Source organism: Eptesicus fuscus, chromosome 9, assembly GCF_027574615.1.
Source record: "Eptesicus fuscus isolate TK198812 chromosome 9, DD_ASM_mEF_20220401, whole genome shotgun sequence".
In the NCBI taxonomy this organism is placed as follows: Eukaryota; Metazoa; Chordata; class Mammalia; order Chiroptera; family Vespertilionidae; genus Eptesicus; species Eptesicus fuscus.
The window spans coordinates 36,040,612-36,051,774 of NC_072481.1; the positions used below are offsets into that span (position 1 = coordinate 36,040,612).

Consider the following 11,163-nt stretch of genomic DNA (forward strand, 5'->3'; position numbering starts at 1 on the left):
CTCAGATTTTCAGGATGCAAACATATGTAGCAAGTAAGGTCTGCCAGGATATTTGCAGGGATGCAGTAACACTTCCTTTTTAAAGTGCAGGAGATTAAAATTTAGATATAGTTGATCATCCATTGTTGCTTATATTCTTTACAACAGGTTATGTAAATCATTTATCTTGCTTAATATTCTATACTCTGAGTAAACATATAAAATTGTAACTTTAAGAACAAACTGGGAGATAAAAAGGCAAAGTTTCAAGCAACCCATTAACATTTTAGTACTCATTCCTTTATAAAGGAATTATCAATGGCATTTTATGCACATACACTATAATCAGATCTAGAAATTTTCATTGTTACTTATACAGCTTAATTATACTAATGCCAGTTTTAAGTTTGGTCAGGGATATAAGAAAGAGGAATGGTTGCTTTATTTCTTCTTCAACATTTTTAATTCCAACATTCAGACTCTAATAAAAGACATATTTTTCTAACTTATTTTTCAATATTTACTTTTTCAAAAATACGCTTACATCATAGTGGAGACTAGACAAATGATACCATCTGTATTGGGATGGGATCATTCAATTTTTATGTTCCCCTGTATTTTTTATTTATTTGTTTATTGAGGTATAACTGACATACAACATTATATTGCTTTCAGATGTATAACATGATGACTCAATATTTGAAATGTTCCCCTGTGTTCTGAAGGAGTAAGAACATGATTGGATTATAAACAACATTTTAATCTATTGTAAATATTTTGTTTCATTTCATAAAATGTTTTATTCTGTATGTAGAAAGGAATTTCTTCCACATAGTTTGAGTATGATTCAATTACTAGAAAATAAGAACCAATTTTAAATGCACTCTACATTGAATTATTGTTCTAACATGAAAATTTATATTCTTTATGTAGAGACAAAGCTTTAAAGAATTAAGTATGGAAATTGTTAGAATGGTCAGATATATGGGTATGTTACTACAAAAGCATGTCAAAGTTTATTATTAAGTCTGTTGAACATATTGTGAGTGCTTAATACTATAGCTGAGAATTAACCTGAGTTTATATCTGCCTCTTATCCTTGGTTGAAAGAAGAAAAATGTTACTTAATCTTTATATGTTATCACATAGGGATAAGAAAAACACGACTTCCTCTGTCTGGCATTTGGAAAGATTTCTTTTTCTCACCCTCTGACTACAAGTCACCTTTGTTTTTTATGCCTACAGATTCCATTCTGATTGGTGTTCACCTTCAAACTGCGATGAGATCCATGACCGGGTAAAAAATGTCTTGAAATCACATCAGGCTCATCAAAGACATTTTTATGTTAGTTTCTAAAATATTCCCTTGAAGGCTTTTTATAACTGGGCATATAAACCACAACAGAATGCTAAAGTTTGCAATATTTAATCACTGGGAAGGAAAACATACAATCTTCATATCTAATTTCCTGCCTGACCTGAGTAATGCAAAATATTTGACACAGATCATCTGCACCATAAACAAAAATTAGGGATTATTATCTCATAAAGAGTCAATAAATAGTGACTTTATGATAATTTTTTCACATCCTTCAAAATACGGGAACTCTTCTTTTTTGGGCCAGTACAAAACAATTCCATGTCCTACCAATAAATTTGATTCTAAATGGTAGAATGAAGGAGAGGGTAAGAAAAAACATTTTGAAGAAGCCACCCATCTAATTTTTATGCTAATTAAATGTTTAAAAGAGGAAAAGAGCAGAGCAGATCTATCAAGTTTAATATTAGGGAACATAAATATGAGAATATTTTTTGAGATAAGGCAAAAATGTATACATGAGTGACAGTATGGAAATAATTACTATACTTTTTGTGTTTGATTCCTTTTTCATTTATTAGTTTTAAAAACAATTATCATGAGTGTATGGAGGGCACTAAACTCAGTCCTGGAGACATAACTGTATTATGTGACATTTTATATATTTTGAAGCTGTCATTGGTTGGATATAGATTTTAGACTGTGATGAGAACCTTTTATTGTGCAATGTCCCTCTTTATCTCTAGAATTATTTTGTTTCAGTGTGATTTATCTGATGTTAGTATAATTATAGCAACATTAATTTTTTGCTAATATATGCAAGGTCTATATTTTTCCATCCTTTCCTTTTTATCATTAGACTTAAAGTACATATCTTATAAAAGCACATGAAATCTTTTTTCAAGAATGAAAATCCAGAATTTTTATGTCAATCGATGGGGCTTTCATTTGGATTAATAAGTGTTTTTTGCCATTCATTTTCTTTTTAACTAACTTGTTATTTATTTTTTTACTATTCTGTCATTGGTTGCCCTAAAGATTTCAACATGCATACTGACAAATTATTTCTTTATTGACTTCCCCAATCATAGTAGGGCCTAAAAACATTAACTCGTTTTAATCCACCTCCTTTTTGTTTATCTATTATCATGCCTTTTAAATTCTACATATATGAAAGAGACAAATTTTGTTTTTTCATTTAAGCTCATATTTACCCTTTCTATTATTCTTCATTCTTGTCAGTAATTTCATGTTCCCATCTAGATTCTAGAATCATTTCCCTTTTGCTTGAAGAATTCTCTATGACACTTATGTTTATGTAATTTTCCTGGCTGTGAGTTCTGTTTTTGTTTGTTTGAAAGCATCTTGGTTTTTTATTTTATGTAATATGGTTTAATTGGATATAAAATTCTAGGTTCGTAGTTTTCTTTGGCATGTTAAAGAAGCCATTCCATTATCTTCTGGCTTCTTCTGTCTCTGTTGAAAACTCAGCTATTATTCCTTTGAAATAATGTGGGGTTTTCCCACCCTCTGCTGCATTTAAGATTTGGCCTTCAACTTTGTGTTTAGTAAGCTTACCATTATATACCTAGGTGTGGTTTTGTTGGATTAATTCTGTGTTAAGTTTTTAGAGCTTCTCAAACTTGCAGGTTACCTTTCATCAATTTAAGGTACAAGAACAAAACTAGCATGAATCTCTTTATTCTTCTTCACAATTTCACAGATAGAAAGATGGTTCTTACTGTAGATCTTAGCAACCTCAGCATATGATTTTTCTTCTTTCCTTATTAAGTCGAGAGTTACACCTTTTCACTTAAAGGAAGCACTTTACAGCTTCTCTGTGGTGTATCCACATTGCCAGCATCACAGGATTACTTACCCACAAGCTCTGTGATACTGCCCTGCCATCTGATAACCTAGACAGTTAGTAAGCTACTAGCGGGCTAGTAGCATAGACAGTTTAGATGCACTGGACAAAGGGGTGATTCACGTTCTGAATGGAATGGAGTAGATGGCACAAGATTTCAATGCGCTACTCAAAATGGTATGTAATTTAAAACTCATGAATTGTTTTTTTCTGGAATTTTCCATTCTGCATTCTTGTACTGCTATTACCCAAGGATAAGTGAAACTGTGGAAATTCTGTACTATACTCTTCCAGAATACCTTCATAAAAAAACTAACTAGATATCAGCTTGAAAGAATTTGGGTCTAATTTTCATATAGGACAGTGGTCGGCAAACTCATTAGTCAACAGAGCCAAATATCAACAGTACAATGATTGAAATTTCTTTTGAGAGCCAAATTTTTTTAACTTAAACTTCTTCTAACGCCACTTCTTCAAAATAGACTCGCCCAGGCCATGATATTTTGTGGAAGAGCCACACTCAAGGGGCCAAAGAGCCGCATGTGGCTCGCAAGCCGCAGTTTGCCGACCACGGATATAGGAGAATGATATAATGGCCTGGGATGGAGGTTTTGATTTCATAGTCCAGCTTATTTGTATTCTAGGAGGCAGTATAATGTAGGTCAAGTTAGATCTGGATTTAAGTTCCAGCTCTGCCTCTTAGTTTGTATCTTTGGCAAATTTTTAAGTTTTTCTGAGTTTCAGTATATTTGATGTGGTTATTGAAGGCTTAAATGACATCCATATAAAATGTACCTCAGTCCTAGATACCTTGTAGGTATGCAACAAATATTGCTGCTGTCCATCTTTTTCTGTATTTGCATGTGGGCAAATGGGAATGTGGATGAGAAATAAGGGGTGAATCACCTCTCTATGTTCTGGGAATGTATTTTCTGACACTGACAAGAATGGTACATCTCTTTAAATGTTTGCTTGATCCATAGTCAATAAGTTATAATAAAATGTGATGTTTTGGCCTCTTTGTTTTTATATAACCTGACCTTTTTAAAAAAATAGACTACACAAGGACTCTTATAAGAGATGTATATATGTTGAATATATACATATATCCTATCTAATAAAGAAGGAATATGCTAATTGACCCTCACGCTGTCACAAAGATGGCAGTGCTCACAGCCAATAAGGAGGGAATATGCTAATTGACTGCCTCACCCTCAAAGATGGCAGCACCCACAGCCAATAAGGAGGGAATAAGCTAATTGATTGCCCCGCCCTCAAAGATGGTGGCACCCACAGCCAATAAGGAGGGAATATATTAATTGACTGCCTCACCCTCAAAGATGGCGGTGCCCACAGCCACAAGATGGTGGTGCCCAGTCCCCTCAGCCCTCCAGCTGCCCAGGGCCAGCCCGAGGCACAGGCAAGCCTTGGATGGTTGCTGCCCAGCTGCCCAGGGCCGCCTGAGGCTCAGGTAACCAGGGCCAGCCAAGGCTTGTGCTGCTGGCAATGGCAGCAGCAGAGGTGTGATGGGGTGTTGCCTTCCCCTGATCACCGGGTCGCCTTCCATGTTGAGGGCTCCCAGACTATGAGAGGGGGTAGGCTGGGCTGAGGGACCCCCCTCCAGTACATGAATTTTCAGGCACCAGGCCTCTAGTATACATATATATATATATATATACACACACACACATACATACACATACATACATACACACACACACACACAATGTTGCAAAATTGATTCTTAAACTCTGTTGGGAATAACTATGAAGGTCATCTAGTCCTTTTTGTTTCTCAGGGCAGAATTCCTCTCCATGAAATCCTTGATCTAAATGGGTATCAGTGTTCTGCAGTGATCTTACTCCCTCTTAAGACAGTCATTCTGTTCTTAGAATGCTTCATTAATTAGAAAGTTTTTCCTTATTTTCTTTATTTTGTCCTTTATTATGTCTCCTAATAATTCTACGCTTTGGTCCTTTCTATCCATAGAGTTTCATGGAATAGCAAGCCTTGTTCCACACGTGTGTAGGAACCCTGTCTTATCTTTCTGTCCTCAGAGTCTAGAATAGTAACTACCCAGCTCAAAATACGGGTTTTGTTTAATAAATAATCTAGGCTCAGATTTTTTAAAAGATACTTTTTGTATGTTTTTTTCTTATATAAACATTTAAAATTTAGTCAACGTTTTTATTACAGTGTTGTCAAAAATTAATTTTTCAACAGTACTAGTATTTACAAAATTAAACAGTATTATCATTCTTTAGAATTTTTAAATTTAATATTTACATTGTTTTATTTAGTTCTTGCAACATATTTCTTGAGATTGAAAACATTACTTTTTTTTATTTCTTTCACTTTTTTGTAGTGTCTTTTGTATTCATGATAGCCAATTACACTATCTGTGATAATAGAGTGAATGCTTCACTTTGTTGATTTATCAGACTGGGCAAAAATAAGTAACATCTAGTAGCTATATGCTATCCAAGAAAAAAGATCTAAAAACTAATAATAAGGAAAGGCTGAAAATAAAAGGACAAATATATACCATCCAAGCACTAACTAAAAGAAAGCCATTGTAGCTATATGAATAGTAAACCAAAAATAAGGAGGGGGGGGGCATTAATAGAATTAAAAGAGTTACTTTGAAAGGATAAAAGGTTTTAATTCACCTAGAAGCTTTAATAACTCTAAATATATATTCACATTTTTTGTTATTTTTTATAAAATATATTTTATTGATTTTTTAACAGAGAGGAAAGGGGAGGGATAGAGAGTTAGAAACATCAGATGAGAGAGAAACATCAATCAGCTGCCTCCTGCACACCCACCCCCCACTGGGGATGTGCCCGCTACCAAGGCACATGCCCCTGACCAGAATCGGACTCAGGACCCTTCAGTCTATAGGCCAATGCTCTATCCACTGAGCCAAACCAGTTAGGGCTTCTGTTATTCTTTTCACTTATTGTTTACATTTTTAGCAGAATGGTTTCTTCACAATTTCATGCTCTCAGCAAAATTTAAAAATTATTTTCTTCATAATCTATTTTCAGTTGATTTCTTACATAAAGTGAATTCCTTATTAACACTAATCTTTATAGCAATCTGTTTATGCTTACAAGTTTGTTTTGTTATCAGTTTTCTCTATTTTTATTCTAGTTTGAGTAGGTAATAGGGTATTGGCCAGTCAGTGAGAAAGATATTTGATACTAAATTACATAAATGCCATACATTAAGTTAATAATTACTATAAAGAATATAGTTTACAAAGCTATCTCTTTATGATCCTACTAGAGGCCTGGTGCACAGTGCACCAGTGGGGTCCCTCGGCCTGGCCTGTGCCCTCTCACAATCCGGGACCCCTCGAGGCATGTTGGACTGCCAGTTTCTGCCCAATCCCTGCAGGCCAGTCTGAGGGACCCCACCAGTGCACAAATGCATGCACTGGGCCTCTAGTATGCATATAAGATCTTTGGTTAATCTCTTCCCCTGCTCCTTCTTCCCTCTTCCTCCTGAGATTCATCAGTCTGTTCCATGTTTCCATGCCTGTGCATTGAGTGTCTGCCCCCTGGTGTTCAGTGTGCACCATAGCTACCGGTCGAACAGTGGAACGGTCGCTTAGGCTTTTATATATATATATTTCTTGTGCTCTTGAATGTGTCTGAACAAGCTACTTATACAAGGAGGAGTTGCCATGTATCTTGATTACACATAACAATGTGTAAGATATTACTACACATCTTATTGCATATCTTCATACACAGTATCCTTTCACTTGTTGATTTAAGAAACATCTACTAGGTGTCCATTCTTTGATAAACAGTATTAGTAAAAATATAATAAAACTATGTTAGTCTTACTGAACCGAATAATAAATTCTGACTTACCCTTTTATTTCTTTCCTAAGATGTCCAAACACTTAATTTAATTCCTTAGAATGGGGGAGGAGGAAAGCATTTCCCAAAGAGACATGTGTCATTTTAATTATAAAATGAATTAATGAAAATCTTTATACTTTTCAGGATGAGAGAGACCCAGAGAAGGAAGACGAACTGGAAATGAAAAGAGGTCTTTTCTACAGAGACTATGCCTATGACAGTGATCCCGAGTACAGGTATGAACTTGGTTAATTCTCTTGGTCTTTCTCATAATTGGTACAAAAATAACCTGCTGCTTAATCTGCTAGATTTGTGGGAAATTTAGACTCAAATTAGCAATTATTAATTAATTATTTTTATATATTTAAAATATTTAAATATGAACAATCCTATTAAAATATTTTAATGTTTGCATTAAAGAAACTTTTCAATGAAAACAAATACAGTCAATGAATGGTGATGCTCTCATCCTACTTAAATTTTTAGTTTATTTGGCTTCTCTGCAAATCCACATATCCAGGGCTTATTTTATGCTTTATTTTATATCCATGCTAGCTGTATGTCTTCCATTACTTTTGACTATAAAATTAATTAGGAAGAAATATTTTACTTCCAATACTTAAGGATTTGGAGGCTAGTATGGGGAAAGAATCTACTACCCATGTAGACTTCCTTCTCAATTTCATATTGCCTCTCCTTTACAAAGTTTTAGATAGCTGTGGCAGCCTTGCCAACTCCCAGGGTCCTGGGATACTCTTTCCTCCTTTTAGCACCTCCTATGTCTGTCTCGGTTCTCTTCAGAGCTTCTGGCAGCATTATCCTGTTTGAGCATAGTCCTAATTAAAGACCGGGCATAAGGTGATGCTTCATATAGATGGGAGTTGGCCATAAAAAAAAGAGAAGGATAAAAGTAATTTGAACTTCATGCTTAGAATATAACTTGGCCTTTTATATCTGTGAATTAAAATTTTAGCTATGTTGTTGTTTTAAGGAATTAGCTATTGATTTAAACTGTTTTCTGTTCGCTTATGCATATTTTTTTCATTTACTAACAGTAGGAATATGCTCAATATAGATGCTTTAAGTATGAAATTATTTATAATAGAATCTCAATCTGAGTAATTTAAACTTTACAAATGTATTTTTAAGTAACACAGGGTTGAATATAGTTTTTATTTTTTCTCCACTGGTCACTATCTGATTAATAAGATATAACAAACAACCAAAAACTACCTTCAGTATTAACAAATGGAAGAAAAAATCTAAATAATATATAGACGTAAAATGTCCTGCATAACTAAGAATAAAGATAAGAGTGCTATTATGAACATTTTGTACATGGCCCACTTGTTCAGGAATTTGGCTGGGGTATCTAGCAGTTGAATTACTGGGTTGAAGTTGCATATTTAAGCTTACTGGATCATGCCAAACTGTTTCCCAAAGTGAGTGTGTAAATGTTTTCACTACATCATCACTGACACTACCAAGCTCTGAAATGGTAATACAGCCACTTCATGCCCTTTTTCATGGTCATTTATACAGTGTTCAGGTGGTAAGATTGGCTTCAGGCAAAATAGCAAATACATCTCTAGACAACTTCAAGAGTTCCTATTTCACAGTTGACAGTGGAGGTAACATCATGGAACTGATAAGTTAGGGAAGAAATTGTTTATGTGAAATGTGATTATAGATACATATATGAAGAAATATTTATATAATTTAATAGTCAGGACATATAGTTTTATATGGTACAAACTTCATGATTTCTAGCATGCCTAAGAGGTCTTACCTATAACAAGTACTTAATTTATTGAAGTAGGTCAGTGATTTATTTAAAAAATAGTAAACTTAGTCTTTGAAAAAGCCAGCATTTTATTTCTAGCAGAGAATGTGGTGAGCCTAGAACTTAATTTTTTGTGATATTAAAATTATAACTTAGATATGTTTTTTAAAAAGTGTTATTGAGCCTTCAGAAAAACTTGCCTTTTCTTCCCTTATCCCTATAACTATTTTATAGCTTCCTATCTGTTCTTTTTTTCCCCTTCAAAACTCTTAAAATAACAGTATGTCCCTGTCACTTCAAATATACCCTCTTCTGCCTTTCTTCCTGTTTCCAAAGGTGGTTCATGTTCAGTCTAATTTTCTGCTCCCCACTGAGGACAGCAGCAGCCTGGCACAGTAGAAAGGGCTCAGAGCCACAGACATGCCACCCCTTCCGTTCCACCACCTGCTAGCTGAGTGGTCGTAGGAAGTCACTGGACTTCACTGAGTCTCAGTGTCTAGTTACTAACTTCAGAGGATATAAGTTAATATGTAAATACATATAAAATACTTAGTAGTTCCATGCCTCATAATTAATAACTTCTGTGTGCCAGTTAAGAACTACACTATGTACCTTACATACACTCTCTTTAATTTTTAAAACAATAACTGCAAAAATACAGTCAAGGAAGCTGAGACTCTGGATGATTAAATAAGTGGTCCAAGATCCCCAGCCTCTAATGGATTAAATTCAAGTCAGTGCCAGGTCTGTCTGACTCGTGACTGGCCCCCGTGCACCCTCTGTGCTCTGCTTCATACCTCACTTACCTCTCTTCTCCGGATTCCTTTCAAACTCTGTCTCTCACACACTATTTTGATTTTAGTGTTCTGTAATTTGTTTTCATGCAAATAATGTCATTCTTTAAAGGCACAGGTCTTACTGTCTTTTATTTATCATAGTCCAAACAGAGTATACACACCTGTGAAGTACGTCATCAATATTTGATTTAGATAATTGTGCCTCTGGTCTAGTCTCACCATTGTAATCCCGTGTATTCTTTTTTATAGCTCATGTCAGCGGCCACGAGGCACTCTCCAAATGGATGACGGTGAATACTGGTCCAACAGGGCAGCCTCTTACAAAGGAAAGTCCCACCGACCCATCTTTGAGAACAGCATGGACAAGATATACAGGAACTTATACAAAAAGGCCTGTAGTTCTGTTTCTCATACACAGGAAAGCTTCTGAGATCATCCACGATGAACTGTATGAGTGTCCATGTCAACTTCAATGAAAGCGTTTGATGTGATCAATATCTGTATTCCTTTCTTTTTTAAACAGGTGGCTCTCATTGAGTGCAGTAGTTAGACTTGAATACGTCCATTTCTTCAAACGGTACATTATCATAGGCAAGCCTTTTTTTTTTTAATCACAGAAAAGAGTGCTATGTTCCAAAAGTCAGAGCTCTGCAACACAATCACAAAGTCCAGTGTGACTGTGCGAAGGATATTGTCATGTTATCTCATGTCATCATCTGAAAATCCAAGACTGAATTCACTCTAAAAATGTTTTGCCTTAATCACCTTGTAATTTTCTCTTCATGTACTTAACTGGTTATCTTGTCTGAGCAAGATTTAATTAATATTAACTCCCTTTTCTTACTAATGAGCAAAAAGATATCCTGTGCAGAAATGAATTTCCCAAGAGTTTTAACCAGCATTTTCTACTTTTCCCCCTTAGAAAAGTCTATTTATATTTCTTAACTCATAAGAAATCACTTTCTTTTTAAAGTTTTTATAATCATTCACTCTCTCTTCTCTAAAAGAACTTGCTAAGGTGCTTAAAATGCACAACAGTTATCTAGGATAGTAGAGCCCGTGTGTGACCCAAAATCTGAATAACTTATTTTTAACGATATAATTCTTTGTCTGATTTTCTTCTAGAGCCATGTCTTTTGATACAAACAGAATCAGAAAATAGCCTCTGTTAGTAAACATGTAGAGAGACTCATGGATTATATTGTAAACTAATTTATTTAAAGTTTTCATAAGTATCAAGTGGCCCAAGAAAGTAGTATCCTTATTTTATAGGGCACTTGGAACCAAAATGAAAGTAAAATATTATAGCAGAACTCTTTGTGGTAGGCACTGGAAAGTGGAAAGTCTGTTGGTTGATAAAATTAGCTCCTTCCCCAACCCCCAAACACACACTTGTGAGGCCAGCCACACTCTGAGGATAGGAAGAAATCAGTTACCTCAACTTCACAAGAGTGAACGGAGGAAAAGCAGAGAAAGACTTGGCTTACAATCTTGATGTTGACTCCAAGGTAGTGTTTTCTCATTGACTCTGTCTCTTGTTAATT

The 11,163-nt window shown here is 34.9% G+C and overlaps 1 protein-coding gene across 4 annotated transcripts in view; it reads left to right on the forward strand.

Moving 5' to 3' along the window:
* Nucleotides 1–10,114, forward strand: part of SPATA6 (spermatogenesis associated 6) — a 56,153-nt gene extending 46,039 nt beyond the window's left edge. For 2 of the 4 annotated variants that reach the window (XM_028142214.2, XM_008139337.3), the window contains exons 11-13: nucleotides 1,225–1,276; nucleotides 7,184–7,275; nucleotides 9,869–10,114. In XM_028142214.2, the coding sequence (XP_027998015.1) occupies nucleotides 1,225–1,276; nucleotides 7,184–7,275; nucleotides 9,869–10,049 (325 nt within the window). In that variant the 3' untranslated portion in view covers nucleotides 10,050–10,114. Of the gene's footprint in view, nucleotides 1–1,224; nucleotides 1,325–7,183; nucleotides 7,276–9,868 lie in introns of all 4 variants that reach the window. The other 2 variants (XM_028142213.2, XM_008139335.3) reach the window with 1 other exon arrangement.
* Nucleotides 10,115–11,163: the final 1,049 nt, after the last annotated feature.